The sequence below is a fragment of the Belonocnema kinseyi genome, chromosome 9 (assembly GCF_010883055.1).
Source record: "Belonocnema kinseyi isolate 2016_QV_RU_SX_M_011 chromosome 9, B_treatae_v1, whole genome shotgun sequence".
Classification (NCBI taxonomy): domain Eukaryota; kingdom Metazoa; phylum Arthropoda; class Insecta; order Hymenoptera; family Cynipidae; genus Belonocnema; species Belonocnema kinseyi.
In genome coordinates, this window is record NC_046665.1 from 103,651,261 (window position 1) to 103,676,451 (window position 25,191).

The following is a 25,191-nucleotide window of genomic DNA, read 5'->3' on the forward strand; positions in this document are numbered from 1 at the left end:
CAGTTAAATTCTCTACCAAATTATTGAATTTATAAGCCAAAACAGATGAATTTTCTAAAAAAAAGTTAAATTTTCTTCGAAAAAGTTCATTTTCAATCAAATGTTTGAATTTTTAACCAAATTGTTAAATTTCCCAGTCAAAATGACGAATTTTATAAAAAACAGATGAATTTTCTACCAAATTTTGTAATTTTCTACCAAATGGATGAATTTGCATACCATAAACAGATGGATTTTCTACCAAACAGTTACATTTTCATCGAAAGAGTTGATTTTCAATGAAATATATCAACTTTCAACCAAATTGTTAAATTTTCCATCCAAAAAGACGAATTTTCTTCAAAACAGTTGAATTTTCTACCTAATTGTTGTATTTTCAATAAAAAATAAACGACTTTTCTACAAAAATGTTAAATTATCCTCGAAATAGTTCATTTTCAATCAAAGTATTGAATTTTTAAACAAATCGTTCAATTTTCAAGCCAAAACAGATGAATTTTCTACAAAAAGTTAAATTTTCTTCGAAAAAGTTATTTTCAATAAAATATTTGAATTTTCAACCAAATTGTTGAATTTCCCAGTCAAAATGACGAATTTTATGAAAAACAGATGAATTTTCTACCAAATTTTGTAATTTTCTACCAAACAGTTACATTTTCATCGAAAGAGTTGATTTTCAATGAAATATATCAACTTTCAACCAAATTGTTAAATTTTCCATCCAAAAAGACGAATTTTCTTCAAAACAGTTGAATTTTCTACCTAATTGTTGTATTTTCAAATAAAAATAAACGACTTTTCTACAAAAATGTTAAGTTATCCTCGAAATAGTTCATTTTCAATCAAAGAATTGAATTTTTAAACAAATCGTTCGATTTTCAAGCCAAAACAGATGATTTTTCTACAAAAAAGTTTAATTTTCAATCTAAAAAGACGAATTTTCTGCAAAAATGTGGAATTTCCAGGCAAAAATAGATGAGTTTTCTACAAAAGAATAGAGTTAAATTTCTCTCAAAAAATTAATTTTTATTTAAATAGTGGAAGTTTCAACATGATTGTTAAATTTTCCAGTCGAAAGGCGAATTTTCTGCTAAACAGTTGAATTTTTTACCTAATTGTTGCATTTTCAATCCAAAATAGACGACTTTTCCACAAAAATGTTAAATTATACTGGAAAAAATTCATTTTCAATCAAATCATTGAATTTTTAATCAAATAGTTCAATTTTCAAACCAAAAAGACGAGTTTTCAACAAAAAAAGTTGATTTTTACTCTTAAAAGTTCGTTTTATTCAAATAGTTTAATTTTCAAGCTAAAAATCTGAATTTTCAAGCCAAAGTAGACGCATTTTCTACAAAAAAAGAGTTAAATTTCCCTCGAAAAAATTCTTTTTCAATAGTTGAGTTTTCAAACAAATTTTTAAGTTTTCAAGCCAAAAAAACGAATTTCCTACCGAATTGTCAAATTTGCAAGCCAAAAACAGACGAATTTTCTACAAAAAAAAGTTCAGTTTTCCTCGAAAAAGTTTATTTCCGCTGCAACAAAAGCTTATTTTTTAACCAAATAGTTGAATTTTTAACAATAATGTTAAACTTTATAAAAACGCAAACTTTCTGAAAAAAGTGGAATTTTCTACAAAATTGTTCAATTTTCATGCAATGAAAATTTCATTTGCCATTGCGATATTCACTTTATAATGCGCAATTCGAAAATCTTTCACTTACAAATTTTTCATTTTGGATTTTAATTTTTAAGCGTAAATTTTGCATTTAAATAATTTTAAAATGTAGTTTTTAAGGACTTAACAAATTAAAAAATATTAGTGTTTAAAATCGAAAATTTAGGACAAAAAACGTTTTTTGTTGCTCACATGTGAATACGAATTATAATGATTTTCAAAATTGACCTACACATTAAGGATTAAGTGAAACTTTATGAACTATTTTCAAATTTAAAGTAAGTTCAATATAATATATTCATATATAAAGGCTTTTTTAAAATTAAAAATAGTGTTTTGATCTAAAATTTGAAAATTTTAAATAAAAAATATGTTCATTCACAAAAATGACAATTGCCTAATATTTGGAAATATTTGATTGTTCATGTAAAATCAGTAATTATAAAACAAATATTCAAAACTAAAGTTTAAAAGTTAAAATTTTAATTGTTCTATTAACAAACATTTTATTTTGTAAATAAAATTGTTGAATTTTACTGGATAAATAAGAATTGAACACCTATTATTCTTAGAAAAAATTCGAATAAGGTAAAGCGATATCTAGAAGTTAAAAAAAATTCAAAATAATTTAAAATATGAAATTGTATCAAATAATTTATACCGACAAAATTCGGTTATTCATACCAAAATTTGGTGTAAATAGTTCACGGCTTGATTTAAAACCAAATATATATTTTGGCAGATTTCAAATAAAAAATTTAGAAGCTTTTTAAGAATTTCGAATCGCTTCAGAAAGATTAAAAACACCCTAAAAATTTGAAATTTTTTTTTTATGTTTGAAACTTAATTTTAAGAGAATATTAAAAAATATTCAGAAAGATTGACAGAATTTTCAAAAATAAATGTGGAAAATTTGATGGAAATTTTTTTATTTGGCAGGATAAAAAAAAGCTATTAGGAAAAATTCGAATCAATTCAAAAGATCTTTTGTAGTTTTATAAAAATTTAGAAAATAATTAAAAATTAAAAAAAATGTAAAACAACATAAATATGTTTTAAGATTTTAAAATCAAATTTTGAAACATTTTAAGGATTTTTAAACTATTTAAAATATATTTTTTTTAAATTGACTGCAAAGTTAATTAATTGAATGAATTTTGATAATATTTTTAGACAATTTCAAATTCAGACCACTAATTGTGATTAAACTTTCTTTTTTTCGTATTTTATGTCTGATAATATTTTCGAACATTTTTTTTATTTATAAAATTTGAAGCCTATTTGTCAATAAATAAGAAATACTTTTTGTAAACAAAATAATTTTTTAGCCTTTAATTCTTTTTTTTTTAAATTAAACCGATATGAACTTATGTGAAAGCAAGGTCAAATCATTTAAACAAATATGACGTTTGAAAACATTTTTTCAAAAATTGTAAACATCCTTTGAAACGGATTAATTTTTTTCTACAAATTTTGAAAACTCCTTCAAAATGAACAAAAATGGCCTTAAAATCTTGTAGATATTATTTAAAGAATTTAAATAATGTTTTTAAATCTTTTTAAATATTGGAATAAAATTAATTTTTCGACATATATTTTCAAATTTTAAATCATTTTTGAAATTATCTCAAAACTTCTATATATTTTCTAAAAATGATCCGAGGTTTTCCGAAAGTTTCTTCGAAAAATCTTTTAAAACTAAAAAAACTTCCTAAAAAACCTTTCAGATTATTTTTTGAACATTTCAAAATCTTCAAAAATGTTTCGAAATCTTTTCAAACATTCTGTTCAAATTAATTTTTAAAAAATCATTTTAAATGTACAAAAAAATCTTTAAAAATTTGTCATTCTCTTGAAATCTTTTAAAAGTCATCAAAAACTACGAATTTTTAACAAAATATGGCAATCATTAGTCAACAAGTTACATTTTCAACCAAAGAATTTACTTTTTCAAAAAGTAGTTTAATTCTTAAACAAATAATCCATTGTTTATACGGATTATGTTTCAACCGAAAACTTGTATTTTTAGCAACAAAATAATAGAATTTCTACCAAAAGGGACAAATTTTGAAACCATAACGACGAATTTAAAAAATATTTAAATATTCAACCAAAACACTTTTTCAGTCGAAAAAAAAATTATACTTTCAGCTGGAAAATAATTTTTTATATTGACAAAGTAAAAATGCCCAATAACAATATTTTTTTTAAGTTTATATAGAATAATTGTGGGTCAAATTTTATACAAATTTAGTTCAGTAAAGCGAGAACATTATGGAAATTTATTAAATTTTACTTCGTATAACGTAAAATGAAATGTCATATTTCATGTAAAAATATCAATTATTAATTAAAAATTCATTATAATTCAATATGCACGTTTATAAATTCTAATTTAATTTTTGTATCTGGTATTGCTATGCAGTCTGCTGTAATCGCAATTAATCAATTTTCATTCATTTATTTATATAAAATGCCACAAATTAAAAAAATGGTTACGCCCCACTTTTTAATTTTGGTTACTGAATAACAAAAAATAAAAATCTTTAAAAAAACGATAGTCATTGTTATTCTTTTGAGAAAGATTGAGAAAAGAACCAGTGGTCGGATTCGGTTATTGCTTCGCCCAGACTTTGTTTACTTTATCATCAGAGGCTAATCCTTTTAAAGCCACCATCTATTTATGCCCTGAAAATTGTCAGCATCTGACTCATTTTTGTGTAAAAAGTATATAATTTCACATTTGTGCTCAAAAACAAAAAAAGTCATAATAAAAAGGTCCAATTTTTGGACAAAACATATTATTAGGATTTTTAATAAAATATTAATCTTTCTATTACATTAAAAGTCTTTTTAGTCGTTCTTGTAATTATCCATCAGCGAGTAATCTTAGTTTCGAAAAATGAAGATAATTATCGGAATTTTATTCCAGATTTCGGCGGCTTTTTCCAATCCCAGTGGTAAATATAATAAAATCTTTAATTTCTGGTGTAGTCATCAGTTATGTAAAAAATTGCATAAAAATTATAAAGAAAACAGCAAATGAATCATGCGTGTCAAGAAGTTTTTGAGAAAAAATTTTATTTTTACGTTTACTGTGTTTCTGGTGGTTCGGAACCCACCTTAAAGCTGCAGGTTCCTTCATCATGGTGGCGACTTGGCCAGGAAATGACCGGGAATTTACTTCTGATTAATAATTTTGGTCAATTTAGAAATTTAAATTTTCGAAAAAATCGCCTTTTTTGTAGAAAATTAATCTTTCTGGTTGAAAATTCGTGTTTTTGGTATAAAATTCAATTATTTAAATTCAAGATTCATAATTTCAGTTGAGAATTCATCATTTCGGTAGAAAATTGATCTTTTCTTTTTGAAAATTCAACGATTTGTTTGAACATTTGTCTTCTTTAATGTAAAATTCAACTATTTCGTTAAAAATGCATATATTTTGTTGAAAAATTGTATATTTTTTTTGGCAGAAAATAGATTTTTTTATTTTTAAATTAATCCTCTTGTTTCAAAAATTCTCTTTTTGGTTAATAATTCAAGTATTCCAGTTAAATATTTATTATTTTAGTTGAAAATTCATCTTTTTAGGTAAAAATTTATTTATTTGGTTGAAATATAAGCTATTTGATTAAAAACTTGTTTTCTTTGGCTGAAAAGGAATTTTTTGGCGAAAATGTAACTATTTTCTTGAAAATTTCTTTCTTTTTTGTTTGAAAATTATTCTGTTTTTGAGCCTGAAAATGTAAATATTATGCCAGTTGAATATTCCATAATTTTAGATAAAAAATCATCTCTTTCATTTAACACTCATTTTTTACTAAAAATTTAATTATTCAATTTTTATTTTTATTCTAGAATTCGTCTCTTTGTTAGAAAGTTTGACTATTTGTTTAAAGTGCTTTTTTAAATTGAAAATTAAGCTTTCTCTAATTGAAAATTCCATGTTCATAGTTGAAAATTCTTCTGTTTGATTAAACATTAATTTTTTTAACTTGAAGTTTAATTATTTAAGTTTTGGTTTAAAACTACTGTTTTTAAACTAAAACTGTTACTATTCCAATTTTAGTTAAAAATTATTATTTTTAAATTCAAATTTCAACTATATAATTGAAAAAATGTATATTTTTCGTAGAAAATAGAAATTTAAAAAAAAATTAATCTTATTTAAACATTCATCCTTTTTGGTTGAAAATTCAAGTATTCCAGTTAAATATTTAACATTTTAGTTGGAAATTCGTTCATGGAAATAAAATTAGTTGGTTGAAAGTTAAACTATTTGCTTAAAAGTTAATATTTTTTTGTTGAAGTTTCATCGTTTTCATTAAAATTGTTGAAAGTTAATTTTTTTTAAGTAATTTTTTAAATTTAAAATATAATTTATTCGACTTGAAAGTTCCGTAGTTGTTTTTGAAAATTCTTCTGATTGGTTACACATTAATTTTTTAACATAAAATTTAATTATTTAAATTTTGGTTGAAAATTTATTTTTTATGCAGTAAAAATGATTTTTTTTATTTAAAAATTCAATTATTTAATTCGAGGATTAATTTTTTTAGTTAAAAACTCTTATGTTTGATTCAAAATTAATTTTTTTAGATAAAAATGTTATATTTAATTTTCGATTGAAAAATTATCTTCTTTAATTTAAAATTTAACTATTTCGTTAAAAATTCATATATTTTGATAATAATTACATAATTTGGTAAAAAATTGCTCTTTTTATTTGAAAATTAATCTTCTTGTATAAAAATTCTTCTTTTTGGTTTATAATTTAACTATTTCAGTTGAAGATTCATAATTTTATTTGAAAAATCATCACTTTGGTTGAAAATTGAACTATTCTGTTAAAAAAGCCGCTTTTTTGTGTTGATAAAAATATATTTTTTCAATTGAAAGTTGAACTATTCCATTTTTTGTAAAAAAATTCATATTTTTACTTGAAAATTTAAGTATTTGTTCAAAAATTCATTTATTTTGCAATTTGTTGGTCTGATGTGTTGAAAGGATGTTTAGAGTGAACTTTATAAATTAAAATAAATGTTTGCGTTTATCCGCAAATATGTATATATGTTTTGAGAACATTTCAAAAATAATTTAAAATTTGAATGAATTTCGAAAAATTGAAAAAAATACATGTATTTTTGAAGATTTAAAAAAAATACAAAAGCTTTTTTAAAACTTTGAAGAGTTCAAGAGAACTGAAATTTCTTTAAGATTCCTAAAAAAATATAAAATGATATTTTTGAAAAATTACGTTTATAAAATTTGAACAGTTTTAAAAGATGTTTACAATTTGTGAAAAAAATTATTTAATAGTCAAAATGTATTTAATAGTCAAAATAAAAAATAAAAATGTTTTGGCTTGAAAATGTAACAATTTGGTAGAAAATTTACCTTTTTTATAGAAAATTCGTATTTTTGTGATGAAAAATAAAAAAATAGGTTTGAAATTTTTTTCTTTCCTGACTGGAAAAATTATCTTGTTTGAAAAATCATCCCTTTAGTTGAAAATTTAGCAATTGCGTTGAAAATATATTCTTTATGGTGGACAATTCAATTTTATTTTTAAAATTCGTCTTTTTGGGTTGACAATTTAGTATTTGGTTGAAAATAAACTTTTTTTATTGAAAACTAATATTTTCTGTTTGAAAATTCAACTATTTTGCAGAAAATTGTAATTTTTTGCATGAAAATTCAACAACAAAGTTGCAATTTTTTGTTGTAACTGCAAAATCTTTCTTATTTGAAGATTTTTATTTCTGTGGATGACAATTAACTTTTTCTGTTAAACATTCAACAATTTGGTTGAAAAATCATGTATTTTGCCCCAAAAAAATAATCTTCTTGGTTGAAAATTATTCTATTTTGATGGAGGATTCACCTTTTTCTTTAATCTGTATTTTTCTGGTCGAATTCAACTGTTTTTGGTTTTAAATCAAAATCTTTTGTACATAATTTATCATTTTTATATAATTTAACTTTTTTGTCTTTAAAATTCAACAGTTTTCTTGAAAAATGATTCATTGACTTAAAAATTCGTCTTTTTGGTTGAATATTTAACTGCTTGGTTCAAAATTAATTTTTTTATCTGAAATTTTAACAATTAATTTTTGACTTATAATTTATCCTTTTAAGTTAAAAAAAATCATGTATTTTGTTAAAAATTCATCTGATAGCTCAACTATTCCAGTTGCAACTTTAACAATTTTTTTGTAAATTTTATTTGATTTTGTTGTTGAAAATTAAGTTGAAAAATTATATTTTTTTAGTTGAAAATGTCTTTTTTGGTAGAAATTATTCTTCTGGGCTAAAAATGAACTTTTTTGTTTGAAATTAAATGATTCTGTTTAAAGACTCAGAATTTTGGTTAAAAATTCATGTTTTGATTTCAAATTCGATTATTTAATTAAAGATTAATCATTTTGGTTGAAAATTCGTCGCCTTCGTTGAAAATGAATTTTTTAACTGAAAATTTAACTATTCAATTGTTTGACAAATCATCTTTTTAATTTAAAATTCTTGTATTTTCTATAAAAATTGTCTTTGTCAAAAATGGATCTTCGATTCCATTTTTGGTTAAAACTTGACCTTTTTCAGTTTAAAATTGAACAATATGCTCAAAAATTTGTCCTTTTGTATTCGATTATGCGAATATTTCGTTGAAAATACATGTGTTTTGTAAATAATCGTCTTTGTGATAAAAAATTCATTTTTTTGTTGAAAATAAGACTTTTTTAGTTGAAAATTGAACTTTTTTGTTCAAAATTCATATATTTTTTTGAAAACTCGCCTTTTTTGGTAGAAAACTAATCTTTCTGTTTGAAAATTATTCGTCTTATTTAAAAGTTAATTTTTTTGCCTAAAAATTCAAATATTGCAATTTAATATTGATCATTTTAGTAATTAAATCATATTTTTCGTTGAAAAATAAAACTACTTGGTCAAAAGTAAAATTAAATTGTTTTCAAAATGAATCTGTTTTTTCGTTGGTGAAATAATTTTTTTAACTAAAAATTTAAATCTTCCATTTTTTATTGAAAACTGATATTTTTAGTTCAAAATTGATCTATTTGTTTGAAAATTGATCTTTATCTGTAGAAAATTCAACTATTTTATTGAGAATTAATGTTTTTTTAATCCATTTAAATTATTTAATTATTTAATTAACCTATCGAGTTATAATATTGAATAAAATCTTGTAATGTTAATTGAATTCCTAGAAACTAAAAAAAATATTTATAATAAATTTGCCAAAAACTCGTCATTTTTGGTTAAATTCCATTGTTTTGTGTATAAAAAATTTCAATCTTTTTTGACTGAAATACCAACTAATAAATTTTTTGTATCGAATTTATTATTTTTATTGAAAATTCATGGGCTTTAGAGACAAATTCAACAAATGATTAATTATTTTTTGATATTATTTAATTATTTAATTAACCCATCGTGCTGTAATATTTAATAAAGTCTTGCAATATTCATTGAATTTCTATAAACTAAAAAAAAAGATTTATGATAAATTCGCCAAAAACTCGTCCTTATTGGTTGAATTCCATTATTCCTTGTATCAAAAATTTTTATTCTTATTTTATTGAAACCCCAACTAATAATTTTTCTATTAAATTCATCTTTTTTAAATAAATACTTAATTACTTGGTTGAGAGTTACTCTTTTGTTAAAAATTATTTATTTGTTGTTAAAGATTTATTATTTTTATTGAAAATTCATGGAATTTAGAGACAAATTCAACAAATGATTAATTATGTTTTTAGTATTATTTAATTAACCTATCTTACTAACCTGGAATTGCAAGGAAATTTTTTTCCAAGATTTAAGTAGGCATTCTGTTTATTTTTTTTTAATTTAAATATTGGGATGAAAATAACTCAAAATTGGTAACGAATTTTACGAGCGGGCCCTAAAAGTACGTGAAAACACAGTTAATTTACGAAAATTCTTTTTACAGTAAAATATTTTTTTATCTCAAGAATTTAATTTTAAAAAGTCGCTCTTTACCTGCTATATTATTTGATTCAGAAAATCTGCTTTTCCATTTTCGCCTCGTTTACAGTAATTTTTAAACCTAATTTTTTTTGAAGTCCTACAAAGCAGAGTGGTTATTTATTATCAGTAAATTATAGCCTGACAAACAACGTATTCATTTTTTCCCTTCTTCAGAATAGATAACATTCTGACCAAGCAAAGAAAATTTACTTTTAATTTGCAATTATTCAGTAATTAATCGTTAGAAAACTGTGACTTCACTGTAATATCGCCTTTTTTTATATTCGAGATTTTACAGCTTTTTGTCAGTCATCTGTTTATTAAAAAAGATAACAATATCTTTATTTCATACTACATATTTTCTTTCATAAAATATCTAAAAATAAACTTAATGGCTCTACTTAAAATATTAAAATAGGTCAACATGAGATCTCATATTTGTTATAAAGAATCTTCCCTGGATTTGTTTATTCAGCTAAATTGTTATTTAAAAATATTTTTTTTTAATTATTCATTTTTTTATACTTATTAATCTTATGTAGAACAGATGAATCAGGCTGAAGTCGCATCTGAAGATTCAAAGCTGAATGTTCCTAGTGTACAAAAAGTTCACGTGACTGTTTTCTACGAGGCTCTGTGTCCCGATTCTCGTAGCTTTTTTGTGAAACAACTGCTTCCCACTTTTGAGCAGATATCAGAAAATATGGAAATCGAATCAATTCCTTACGGAAACGCCAAGGTAACTTTTTTCCTTATGTGAAAAATACAAAATCCGATACAGGGTGGCCGCAGGTCAGGGAAAACGGGAAATCAAGAAAAGTCTGGGAATTTCGGCAAAAAGCACTTTCGGTAACTGATAAGAATAATCAGGGCTGTCACAAAGTCAATATTTTATTCGCTTTTGTTTCAAAATTACTTTTTAGTGATTTTTTTAAAGATAAAGTAACTTTTTAAAGATAAAGATACTTTAAAAACATTTTGGGCGTTTTTCAAAAGTTCCAAGAAATTTTTAAGAGCTACAAAAATCTTCAAGAGATTTTTATATATTTCAAGGAACTGAAAATTTGTGACGGTATTGCAGAAAAGTCCACAGCATTTTAATTAAAGAGCTTTACCAAATTTTAAAAGATTTAAAATACATAAATTTTCGGGTCTTAACAAATATTTTAAAGCATTTTAGAATATTTTAAAAGATTGAAATTATTTTTTGATTGATTTCACTAATTTGAAGAGATTTGAATTTTTTACAAATATTTTAGGGTAATTTTAAATATTCCTAAGAATTTTAAAGAGCTCTAAAAAGTTTCGCGATATTTCAAGAAATTTCAAAGGAACGACTATAATTTAGGGTATGCATTTAAAAAATTTCCAAAGCATTTTAAACAATTTTAAAGTTGGGGGTATTTTTTATAATATTTTGGGCATTTAAAAATATTCTGAAGGAATTTTGAATTTCTAATTTCTAAATTTCAATAATCTAAAAAGAATGCAGTAAATAAATTGTTGACAAAAAAATGAGGGTTTTCGTAGAATTTCAAATATGTTTAAATAATTCAAGGTATTTCAAAAGATCTCAAATAATTAAAAATATTTTAAGTTATGTATTTAAAAAAAAATCCAAAGCATTTTAAAGAGCACTAAAAAGTTTAAAGAGATTTTGAAAGATTTTTAAGGATTAAAAATATGTTAGGGTATTTAAAAAAAATTTCAAAGCATTTAAAGGAGCTTTGCCAATGTTCAACGGATTTTTAAAGATTTCGAAGGATTTACAATATTTTAGAGTGTTTTAAAAAATTCCCTAAGATTTTAAAGAGCTTTATGGAATTTCAAAGGATTTTAAATATTTCAGGGTATTTTTAAATATAATAACTTTAAAAAATTTGAAAGATTTTGAAGGATTTAAAATATTTTAGGGTACTTTTAGTAGATTTCAATCATTTGAAGTGATTCTGAAGAATTTAAATATTTTAGGGCATTTTTAAAACAAGGAATTTCAAAAATTTTAAGGCATTTCATAATATTTTAAAGGTTTTGAAATATTTTAGGGTGTTTTAAAAGATTTCAAGGTATCTTTAAGAACATTAAAAAGTTTCGAAAGATTTCAAAAGATTTAAAATAATTAAGGATATTTTAAAAGATTCCAAAATTTAAAAAAAAATTATTTCAATAAGTTTTGGGGATTTCAAAGAATTTTTCAATTGATTTTTTTTTTAATGAATTTCATCGAATTTTTCTCATTTCTCTTCAATTCACCTAAATTTAACAAAATTGAAATTAAATTAATGGAAATTAAAAGTTATTACTTTTCCTGAAAATCGAACTACTTTGGTTTAAAGTTTTGAAAAATGATTCGCAATTAATCTTTTTCGGTTAAAAATATTAATTTTTTATTTGAAATATAGGTGTTATGTTGAAAATTCGTCTTACAGGTTTAAATTGTTCTTAATTAAAAATAAAAATCTTTTTTGTTGTTGAACTATTAACTATAACAATTTTTAATTAAAAAATTAATTTTTTGTTTGAATAATCATAATTTTAGTATAAAGTTAATCTCTCTGGTGGAAAATGTACTAATTTTGTAAAAAATCCGCTTTTTGAATTCAACTGTTATTTTTTATAAGAATTAAAATTTTTTGTTAATGTTCATCTTTTCGTATTAAAAATGGTATTATTTGGTTAAAGATGCTTTTTTTGTATAAAATTTAACTATTTGGTTGAAAATAAGATTTGTTTGTTGAAAATAAATTTTTTTTTAGAAAATTCCCTTTTTTCTCCTGAAAATTTAACATTTTTCAATATCAACTGCTTGGTTGGAAGTTGAAATACTTTGTTAAAAATTAATTTTCTAATGAAGACTCATCTCTGGTTGAAAATTGAACTATTCCATTTTTAGAAAATTAATCATCTTGGTTCAAAAATCATCTTTTTGCTCTTTTGTTGAAATTTTTTTTAGGATTCATCGTTTTAGTTCAAAGCTCACCCCTTTGGATGCCAATTTAACTTTTTTTATAATTCGTTTTTTTTGTAGTTAAGTATTAATTTTATTCACTAAAAATATAACTATTCGGTTCTAGGTTGAAAATTGATCTTTTTTGCCAAATATATTTATTTTGAAGGTTAAATTTTGTAAATTTTTATGATTTGATAGTCACTATTTAAAATTTAATATTTTTAATTTTGTTATCACACGGGCAATAAGATTTTGGAAAAATTCAAAATTATTCTGATTTTATTTAGAAACGTTAATTTTAAGCTTTGAAGATTTTTAAATATATCGAGCAAGAATCTGCAATATTTAAACAAAAATTTCGAAATAATTTTTTTTTTTATTTATAGAAGTAAAATTGTCTCAAGATTCATGGTTAAATTTCCAATGATTTCTTTATTTTAAAAAATGGATTCTAAAAAAAATTGAATCAGAATTACAAAATTATTACAGAATTAGAAAATTATTTTCAGAAAAAATGTAAATGATTTTTTATTTTTAAAAATTAACTTTAGGATAATTTTGTAAATCTGGAAGTCTTTAAGACAATTTTTTTTGTTTTTAAGCATTTTTAACAACAATTTTAAAATGCATTTAAAAAAGTTTATATGTCTTAGAAAGATACAAAAAATAATGGTTAATATGAAAATTATAAAAATTTTGGAAAAATGTAGATTTTTTACAATTTTGTAAAAAAAATAAGCTTTTTGTGAATTTGGATAGGTTTTTAGAGAATCAAACAATATTATCTAGATTATTAGTTAAACAAATTTAATTAATTTTAATTTTCTTTTCGTCACAACTATTGTCATGAAATTTAGCTTAGGATTTAAAATGAAAAGGGAATTTTTATTACACTTGTTTTTAAATTAAACATGAACTAAAGTTTTTCTAAGCTAAAAAATACAAGTTTTAAAAAATAATTTATAAAATCGAGGAAAATATTTTATTCTTAATTATAACTAGTTTTGGAAAAGAACTTGAGTTGAACTTTTCAAATAAATATTTCACAATTTTCATTGTTCATTTAAGAGAAAAGAAACCTTAAGAGAAAAAGAAAAACATCAAATTTGCATATTTTTCTCGATTTTAAAAATAATTTTTAACAAGTTTCATTTTTTAAACTTAAAATATCATATGATAATATTAATAAATAATAAATAAAGCAACAAATTGCGTTCATTAAAACACATAAAGTGTTTATTAAAATATTTGGAAATCCGAAATTAATTCATAACATATATATATATATATATTATATTATGTAATATAATATAAAATATTATAAAATTTAGTCTATTTTCTTTTCGGATATTTAAAAATTACACAAATAATTATAGGTCTAATTTAATTGTACATGGACAATAATTTGTTGTGGTTAGTATGAATTCACTCGGATTTACGTCTAAAGACAGTGAATTTTACGATTTTCGAAAATTATTTTTAATTCAAAAGATTAAAAAAAACCCTAAAGATTATTATCTTTTACCCAGAACTATCAGAACATTATTTTTATTTAAAAATCATTTTTTTACACTTTCGCCGTGCATTATTTGAATTCTAGATCCCCAAATATTTTAAAATATTTGAAATCCTTTAAAATGCTTAGAATTTTTTTAAATACCCTTTCTAAAGCTCATTGAAATGTTTTTTTTTAATAACCTAAAATATGTATAATTCATTATATCTCTTAAAACTTTTCAAAGCTCTTGAAAATTCCTTGAAATTTTTTAAATTACCCCAACATCTTTCAAATTCTTTCAGATCTCTTTAAATTATTTAAGGCATTTGGAAATTCCTTGAATAATTTGAATATATTTAGAATCCGTAAGAATGATAAATTAAAAATGTATGTTAAATTAAGAATTATTTTATTCCATTCACAAAAGATTCTCTGGGACGACTGAAAAATCCCGAAAAATAAAATTCCCGACACTGTAAAATTACCGAATTAGAAAATTCTCCATTGATCAAATTCGCGAATAATAAAATTTCCGAAAAATAAAAATACCGATTTGGAAAATTCCCAAATAATAAAATACACGAATAATAAAATTACCGACAACTAAAAATACCGAATTGGAAAATTGCCGAAAAATAAAATTCACCCATAATAACATTGCCGAACAATAAAAATACCTAATTGGAAAATTCCCGAATAAGAAAATTTTCGTATAGTAAAATTTCAGAATTATAAAATTCCCGAATTGCAATATTCCCGAATAATAACATTCACGACAGTTTATAATATTGCCGAATTGGGAAATTCCCGAATAATAAAATTCCCGACAGAAAATTGCCGATTTATAAAATACCCGAATTGGAAAATTCCCAAATTGTAAAACTCCTGAATTTTAACAATTTGAATTTTTTATAAATATATTTTATTGATTACAAATACAACAATAAAATATTAGTTTCAAAAATTATTTTCAACATTCAAAATTTCGAAGCTTATTTTTTTAATTAAAAATATTAATAATTTTAAATAAAATATTTCTAGGTAACGCATGTTTTTTTTAATGTTCACAGTATTTGAAAAAATACAAAAAGCATTCGCAAAAATAAAATTTAAAATTAATATATATATTAATTTAAAATTTTATTTTTGCGAACGCTTTTGGATTTTTTCAAATACTGTGAACATTAAAAAACATGCGTTACCTAGAAATATTTTATTTAAAAATATTGCTTTTTTAAATTCAAGAAATAAGCTTAAAAATTTTAAATGTTAAAAATAATTTTGGAAACTAATGTCGTATTGTTGTATTTGTAGTCAATAAAATATATTTTTTTTAATTCTTATTCTTAAAATTCGGGAATATTCCAATTCGGATATTTTGTAAATCGGCAATTTTCTGTCGCGAATTTTATTATTCGAGAATTTACCAATTCGGTAATATTATAAACTGTCGGGAATTTTATTATTCTGGAATTTTATAATTCTGAAATTTTGCTATTCGAAAATTTTATTATTCGGGAATTTTCCAATTCGGTATTTTTATTTTTCGGTAATTTTATTATTCGTGTATCTTATTATTTGGGAATTTTCCAAATCGGTATTTTTATTTTTCGGAAATTTTATTATTCGCGAATTTGATCAATCGAGAATTTTCTAATTCGGGAATTTTACAGTGACGGGAATTTTATTTTTTCGGGATTTTTCAGTCGACCCGACTCTCTGTGAAAAGTGTGACAAAATGAAAATACTTATCTTTAGGAAATAAGTAATGGTAAGGGAAAATGAAAAATTAGTCATGTAAAACTCAAAGAATTTTAAAAATGAAGTTCTGCGGCCACAGTGTAAAGGTACTGAATGAAAATGGTAACATTCCAGCATTTTTTTATTTTTTAAAAGACCACAAAAACCGATGATAGTTACAAATTTGATTGCCAACACGGTCCTACCGAATGCGAAGCAAATATGATTCATGCGTGTGCAATAGAGGCGATAAAGGATCCGAAACAACAGTTAGAGTACCTGACCTGCATGATCAAACGAAATCATGAACCCCAGGAAATCATGAAATCTTGCGCCAAGGATATGAGTATAAAATATCAACCAATTCTCGAATGTTTCAACGGAAAGCATGGAAAAGAGTTATTAGCCAAATATGGTGAAATTACGGAAAAAAACAAGAGTGAAATCACCTTCATCCCGACGATTTCTCTCGATCAGGTAAGGAAAATCAGAGTAGCGACTTGACCGGGAATTTAATTTAAAACCCGGGAATTTACTTTTGATCGTAGCAAAATTCAAGTTTTCATTTTTTAAATATTTTTCATCGTATTTTCTATTTTTATAAATAATAATTACATTTTTATGCAAGAAAGATAAAAATTTCTCTTAAAATGGATTAATTTTCATCCAGAAAAGATTTCAATAGTTCAATTTTCAACAATACAACCGAATTTTTAACCAAAAAGTATGAATTTTCAATCAAATAGTTGCATTTTTATTCAAGAAAGTTGAAATTTCTTCTAAAAATGATATATTAAAAAAATGTTTAAGAAATAGTCAAATTCGTATCCAAAAAAGACTCCAGTTCACTTTTCAACACCAAAATAAGAATTGTAAACAATAAGGTAGTTTTCAGCTGAATAGTCGAATTTTTAAACAAAAAGTATGACTTTTTAACTAAGAAAATTGTTAAATTTTTAACCAAACAGTTGCATTTTCGCCCAAGATAAATGAAAATTTTACTAAAACAAGTGAATTTTTAAATCAAAAAGACAAATTTTCAAAAAGAGAGTAGAATTTTCATCCAAACAGATTTCACTTGACTTTTCAATACAAAAATAGGAACCGGGAATTTTATGTTACCGGGAAAAACCGGGAAATGACAATGAATTTATTTTTTGACCAGGAATTTTACAAAATTTGTCCAATTTCGATTTCAACCATTTTTAAATAATTTCCTAAATTGTGATTTTTATAAATTATTATATAATTTAGTTTAGAATGCTTAATTCGAAAAACTTTCACTTTAAAAATTTTCCATTTTAGATTTTTAATTTTTAAGCATATATTTTAATTTAAAGAATTTTAAAATGCAGCTTAAAAGGTTAAAATTAATTAAAAATTAGAAGTTTGTAAAATCGAAGATTTTTGTATAAAAAACAGGGTGGCTACCGGACAGTTTTATTTTATCAACTGTAAATATAAATAAATTACTTTTGAAATGGATCTGTACTCTAAGTATACAAATCTGAAAAATAATTGATTTTTAAATAAAATTTTTTATGATTTATCAATAATATAGTTCCAATTCAGAGTTTCAGGTATTTCTTTATACTATTTTTTTATATAAAATTTAATAAACAAATTTATTAATATATTATTTCTATTAATTTTTTCACCTATTAAAAAAAGGAAAACGTGCGTTTTACTATTTTCAACTTAAAAATAAATCCATAATAATATACTCATAACTAAAGGTTTTTATTAAATTAAAAATATTGTGAGTTTAAATTATTTAATTTTGATTTAAAAAGTGTTTAATTTATGAGTGCAATTGTTAAATTTTGACTTATAAATAACAATTGAACACTTATTATTTGTAGAAAAAATATGAGTAATTTTAAGAGAAATGTAGAAGTTTTGAAAAGATTCAAAATTAATTAAAAACTCTAAATTATTTCAAGTAATTTAAATAAAGTGTGTTAAAATTTTTTTCAGAACTTCTAAATATATTTTTAAATCAATCGAAATTTTTAAAAATCCAGAAAATTAAAAAAAATCCTTATCTAATCCATGTTTTTCTTTGATCATTTTTTAAGTTTCTTAAAATCTTCTTAAACTTTCTGTTACAATAATTTTTTTAATTGAAAAATCATTTTCAATTTTCCTAAGAATCTTAAGAAAATTTTCATTCTTTTGTAGTCTTTCAAAATCCTTAAAAAAATTATAAATTTTTTATTTGGCTTCTGCAAAAATCTAAATTTTATTCTAAATTCGGCTGTAAGTATTTCAAATTATTTCAAGTTCTAAATTTAAATCGAATCTTTTTAAAACTTCTGAATATCTCTTAAAATTGCTCTAATATTTTTACAAATAATAAGTGTTCTATTGTTATTTATAAATACAAATTTATTTTTTTTTATTTGCAGGATTTTCTAAAAGTTATAGAACATACAGGAATTTTTATCTAAAAAAGATCAATTTTTAACCAAAATTAGAATATTTAAAATGTTAGAAAAATAAATGTTCAACAAAAAAAACAACGAATTCACAAAAAAAAATTTTTCACCCAAAAAAATGAATTTGTAACAAAAAATAGAAGAATTAAATTTTCAGTTTAAACAATCAATTAAAAACAATGAATTCTCAACAAAATAATTCAATTTTAAACCCAAAAGATGAATGTTCTACCAAAAAAGATGCAGTTTTAATCAAATATATCAAATTTCAATTAAGAACATTTAATTTATAAACCAAAATTAGAATATTTCAATTTGTAGTTAGAAAAGTAAATTTTAAATCAACAAAAAAACGAGTTTTCAGCAAAATGAATTAATTTTCAAATAAAAATATAAACTTTCAATCAAAAATGGAATAGTTACGTCTTCAGTTAAAAAAATCGGTTTCTATCTGAAAAGAAACAAATTTTCATGAAATTAAATTAATTTTGTATCAGTGATAAATTTTCGACGAAAAATATGAATTTTTGAACAAATAGTGACGTTATCGACCCTGAAGATGAATTTTTTCTATAAAAATGACGAATTTTTAACAAAATTTTATTTTTTCAATCAAACAAATGAGTTCTTTACCAAAAATATTGTAAGATAGTTGAATTTTTTACAAAACAGAAAATTTTTAACAAAAAAGATTATATTTCTATCCAAAAGGGTAAAATTTCCACAAAAACGGAATAGTTAAAGTGAATTTTCAAATGAAATGATAAATTTTCAACTAACAAAAAAAATTAATTTTTAACCAAATATATGAATTTTGAACTAAAAAGGTCAATTATCTACTAAAAATATAAAAATTTTTACTTAGTAAAATAAACTTACAACGAAAATATAAACGAATTTTAATGAAAATTAATTCTTTTACTATACATTTAACTATTCTATTTTTAATTGTAAATTTATCTGTTTATGGTAAAAATGAAACTATTTCTCGTAAATCTGTTTTTTTTTTCGATCAAAGAGCACTCTAATTAGTTGAAATTGAACTTCTTTTTTATTAAAAATTCATTTGTTTGGTTGAAAATTTAATTTTGTTGTTGAAAAATCGTGGTTTTTAGTTTAAAATTGATGTTTTTGATTAAAAATTAAGTTTTTTTCAATTGAATTTTAATCATGAAAATTCACTTTAACTATTCCATTTTGTGTTAAAAAATGAGGTGTTTAGTACAAAATTTATCTCGTCTATTTAATTGTTAAGAAATAATTTCTTTCACTGAAAAAACAAATAATTTTGTTGAACATTCGTTTTTTTATAGAAAGTTCATCTTTTAAATTGAAAATTTCACTATTTGGTCAAAAATTCATCATAGTGATTAAAAGTTAATTTCTGTGGTTAAAAATCCGTTTCTTTTTAGCTAAAAAAGAATCAATTTGGCTGAAAACTCGTTTCTTTAATTTACGTGTCTTACTGCAAATTTGAAATATTATATTTTTGGTTTGTAAATTTATCTTTTTTAGTTTGAAATTAAATTATTTAGTTGCGAAATCATTTTTTTAGATAATTATTTTTACTGAAATCTAAATTCTTCTATTTTTGGTTAGAAAACTAATTTTTTTGACCAGACAAAAATATTTTATTGAAAATGCGTTGTTTCTTTTGTTTGAATATTTATTTTTTGGACATTTTAACTACTCGAATTTTGGTTAAAAAATTTTTTTAGCTGAAATTCATGTACTTTATTGAAAATTATTCATTTTTAGTAGAAACTTAATTTTTTGGGTTGAAAATTCAACTAGGTATTTGGTTTAAATTTCATATATTTTGTTATAGATTCATCATTTTATTTAAAAATTATTTTTTATTGAAATTTCATCTCATTAAAAATGTATCTACTTTGTTGAAAATCCATTTTTCGACTGAAAATTTAACTATTCTAGTAGAAAATGTAACTATTTTTCTGAAAATCAGATTTTTATTGGTTAAAAATGTGATTTTTAAAGAAAAATTCAACTATTTGGTAGTAAATTCATCTTCTTGATAGTTATAAAATTCAACTATTCCGGTTGAAGATTCATAATTTTAGTTGAAAATTTATCAGTTGGGTTGAAATTTAATTTTTGCAATTGAAAATTTATCCATTCCACTTTGAGTTGAAAATTGACCTTTTCTAGGTCAAAATTTAATCATTTGCATTTAAAAAATGTTGTTTTTTTACATTAAAAATTCATTTTTTTCGTTGAAAATTCACGCATTTTGTTCAAAATTCGACTTTTTTAGTAGAATTTTTTTGAAGCTAATCTCCTGGTTTAAAAATTCTTCTTTTTGGTTGGAATTTCAAGTAAATTCCCTTTTAAATTAGAAATAAATTTACTTGGTTAGAAAATAAACTATTTTGTTGCAAATTAATTTTTTTGAAGATTCATCATTTCTATCAAAAATTTATTTCTTTGGTTGAATAATGATCTATTTGATTGGAAGCTTGTTTTTTCTTTGAATGAAAAATAAGTTTTTATCGAAATTTTACTTTTTTTCTGAAAATTTGATTTTTTTGGTTAAGAATGAAATTTGTACCGAAAAATTCAACTATATGCTTGAAAACTGATATATTTTTTTAAATTAAACAATTTTTTGAAAATTCATCTTTTTGATAGGTACAAATTTGAACAAATTCTAGTTTAAGATGCATAATTTTACGTTTTATTTGGACGTATTCCAGGTCAAAATTTACCAATTTTTTTATTGCAAAGTCGTATATTTCCTTAAATATTGATGTATTTTGTTAAAAAAAGAAAATTACTTTTTGGTAGAAAATGATTTTTTTTCTTTAAAAGTTAATCTCCTTGTATACAAATTCTTCTTTTTGGTTGAAAATTCAAGTATTCCAGTTAAATATTCATAATTTTAGTTGAAAATTCATTATTTAGGTTAGAAATAAATTTACTTGGTTGAAAAATAAAATAATAAAATGATAAAAATAAAATAAATAATAAATATGAAATTAATTACAAATTCTTCTTTTTTTTTGTTGAAAAATGAGTTATTTGATTGAAATGAGGATGAAAAGGAATTTTTTTCCGAAAATTTGTTTCTTTTTTGGTTCAAAATCATTTTTTTCTTAGATTAAAAACACTATTCCAATTGCATATTTCATAATTTTAGTTAAAAATTTTTTTAGTTGCGAATAGATTTTTTTAACGTAAAACTTAATTATTTAAGTTTTGGTTGACAATTTACATTTTCAAGTAAATTTTTTTTAAGTTTAACTATTTCAGTTGAAGACTTATTGTGTTAGATGAAGACTCTAATTTTTCTGTTTAAAATTAAACTATTCCAGTTGAGGATTCATAATTTTAGTTAAAAATTCATCAGTTAAAATGGAAATTAATTTTTTCCTAGTTCAAAGTTCAATTATTTGGTTGAAAATTTGTCTCCTTTTGATTGGAAATTCAACATTTTTGCTAAAATTCATAAATCCACGTTATAATTTTAAATGCTCTAAATTGAAGAATCATTCACTGAATTAAAAATATTCAAAATTATACCATTTTCAGCAATTTTAAATTCTAATTCCAACTCAGAATTGGTTAAAAATGTGAAATTCCCTATTTAAATGCGGAATTTTAATTCTTTTCAAGAAATTTCTTGTTTAAATCCAGAATTAAATTTTTTTTTCAAAAATTTTCCATTTCAACTAATTGTAAGAATTGGAACTTTTTGGAAAAATTCCCTGTTCCAATTCATAATTTAATTCTTTTTCGAAAATACCTCGTTTTAGCACTGGACAATAATTTTGTTGGAAAAACTCAATTTTCCATTGAGAATTGTTGTTCTCTTGAATAAATTCCAGTTCCAACTCAGAATTGGTTAAAAATTGCAAATTCTTTGTTCAAATCCGGAATTTAATACTTTTCGAAAATTTTCCGTTTCCAAAAAGAATTATTTAAATTTTAACATTCTCTGTTCCAAGAAGAGTTATAATTCTTTTGGATAAATACCAGTTTCAATTCAGAATTGGTTAAAATTTGAAAATTCTCTGCTTCAACTCAGAATTATAACTCTTTAGAAAAATTACCTGTTCCACTTCAAAATTTTGTTCCTTTTCGAAAATTTTCAGTTCTAGCTCGGAATTTGTTAAAATTTGAAATTCCCGGTTATTATTCTGAATAAATTCTAGTTCCAACTATAAATTTGTAAAAGATTGAAAAATCTCTGTTTAAATTATGATAAATTATTTTTATTTTTAAATAGTTTAAAATTCTTTAAAATGCTTCGAAATTCTATTTCAAGATCTTGAAAAATCTACATGTTGTTTCGAATTGTTGTAAATTAAAAAATATTATTAAAAGTATTCGAATTTTTACTCGATTTTTTCCAAAAATAATAGGTGTTTAATTGTTATTTATACATCAAAATTTAAGAAGTTGATTTACAAATTAAATTTTGTAAAACAGAACAATTAAAATTGTAATTTTCAAACTTTAGTATTTTTATTCCGTTTTGAGTATTTTATTTATAATTACTGATTTTAAATATACACTCGGATATTTCTAAATGTTAAGCAACTGTTCTTTTTTTAATTGAAAATTTTTTAATTTTTAAAAGTGTTTAAAACTGGAATATTTTTATATTATTTTATTATATATTGCTATTTTAATAAATATACGATTTAAAAGTTATTTTAAAATTGAAAATAGTTTTAAAAGTTTCAATAGCCCGTTTACATTTGTTTAAGACTTTCCAATTGAAACAGATTAATTTTTGATGTTAAAATCTGGAAGTTCTAAAATTGTGAACTTATTCCGAATCGTTTTTTACAATCAATTATTATTTATTTTACAAATTTTATGGTGCAATTCAAATTTAAAAATCATAATTTATTTCATATTCACAGTTGATCAACTAAAAATGTTTGTTATCAAAAATCTTCGATTTTAAACGATTCTAATTTTTAATTGCTTAAGTCTTTAAAACTGCATTTTGACATTATTTTAATTCAAACACGCATTCTAAACTAAATGCTATCATAATTGTAAAAGATCACAGTTTAACTAATTATTTAAAAACGGTTGTAATCTATGTTGGAAGTATGTTTTTTTTTCTAAAAATTTGTAAAACTCCCGGTCAAAAATTAAATTTACGGTCATTTCATTTTTTTGTTAAAAACTGATTTTCTTAACATAAAACTTAATTATTCAAGTTTTAGTTGAGAATTGATCTTTTTTAGTGAAAAATGTTATATTTGTTATCAAAAGTTCAATTATTTCAGTTTCGAAAATTCGTCATTTTAGTTGAAAATTCATCATTTGAGATGAAAGTTCATTTTGTTTTCTAGTTAAAAATTAAACTATTTCGTTAAAATTCATGTATTTTGTTGAATTTTTTTTTTTTTAGAAAGTTTATCTTTTTGTTTGAAAATTAATCTTACTGTATCAAATTCATCTTTTTGGTATTCGATGAAGTTTAGCACTGATGATTTCTATTTTCAGAGTTTCAGCAACCAGCCAGCAATACTCAAGAATTTGTTGAAACAGGTTTGTCTTCTCTTAAAAAATTTGCCGAAAGCTTGTAGCCAGTGATGCAAATCTGCCACTTGTTATAAATCATATTTTTTTAAGAAACTGTTATTTCATATCTTCCTCTCTTGGATAAGTGTTGTTCTCTTGTAGATTTATAAAATTCGTGGGAAATATAATTATTTGGAAAAGTTTTCTGGTATTTATTTTTTTAAATAACCCCCCGTTTTCAAGAAATTTCCCTTTTTTTCTCGCTTTTCTCGCTTAAATGCTCAAAATTAATCTCTTTTTGGTGAAAAATTTAATTATTCTTTTGAAAATGCATCTTTTGATCGAAGATTCCATTTTTAAAAAAGAAAATTCGTCATTTTGGATTGACAACTAATTTTTTTGGTTCAAAATTATTCTTTTTTCTCTGAAAATTCAACTATTTGGATATCGGTTAAAGTTTATTTTTTTTTAAAAATAAAAATTGGACCATTTAGTTGAAAATTCATTTTTTTAAAGTTGAAAATCCAACTATCTTGTTAAAAGTCATCTCTTTTGTTGAAAATTAACCTTCTTGTGTTTAAAAAACCCTGTTTAAAAAAAAACTTCTCTTTTTCTCGCTTTTCTTCTTAAATGCTTAAAATTAATCTGTTTTTCTTGAAAATTTAATTCTTCTGTTGAAAATTCATCTTTTATTTGAACTGTCCATTTTTTTATATAGAGAATTCGTCATTTTAGATGAAAAGTCCATATTATTTTGTTCAAAATGAGTCTTTTTGCTTTGAAAATTAAACTTTTTATAAGGATTCTAACGTCTTCTAAAAAAATTCGTCTTTTTGGCTTAAAAATGTTTCAAATAGTGTTATTGCACTCTCAGGTTGAAAATTCTAATACTATATTTTTTATGCAGAATTAGTCTCTTTCGGTTAAAAATTCTACAATTTGATTCAAAATTTTCTTATTTTGTCAAAAATACATTTTTTTATTGTTGAAAAATAATTTTTTTTAACTGAAAAAATTAATTCGTCCTTTTTGGTTGAATATAATTTTAAAAAATTTTAAATACAAATATTTTTCCTTCTAATATCAACTATTACATTTTTCGTTAAGAATTCATATTTTTTGGTCCCAAAATTCAAGTTCTTGGTTAAGAGTTTTATATTTGAATTGAAGTCTTTTTAAATTAAAATTAAAATCTTTTTTGATTAAGATATCAACAAGTATATTTTCCGCTCAGAATGAATATTTTTTTGTCAAAAGTCATCTTTTTTAGATGAAAATGAACTTTAATATTAAAAATTTCAATAAAAAAATTCCTCATTTTGGCTTCAAAATTCACCTACTTGATTTTTCTTTAAAGTTTAATTTTTTTCTTTGA

At 22.2% G+C, this 25,191-nt stretch overlaps 1 protein-coding gene across 3 annotated transcripts in view; it reads left to right on the forward strand.

Moving 5' to 3' along the window:
• Positions 1-23,926, forward strand: part of LOC117179604 (GILT-like protein 1) — a 25,363-nt gene extending 1,437 nt beyond the window's left edge. For 2 of the 3 annotated variants that reach the window (XM_033371585.1, XM_033371583.1), the window contains exons 2-4: positions 10,236-10,427; positions 16,033-16,353; positions 23,799-23,926. In XM_033371585.1, the coding sequence (XP_033227476.1) occupies positions 10,236-10,427; positions 16,033-16,353; positions 23,799-23,888 (603 nt within the window). In that variant the 3' untranslated portion in view covers positions 23,889-23,926. Of the gene's footprint in view, positions 1-10,230; positions 10,428-16,032; positions 16,354-23,798 lie in introns of all 3 variants that reach the window. The other variant, XM_033371584.1, reaches the window with a different exon arrangement.
• Positions 23,927-25,191: the final 1,265 nt, after the last annotated feature.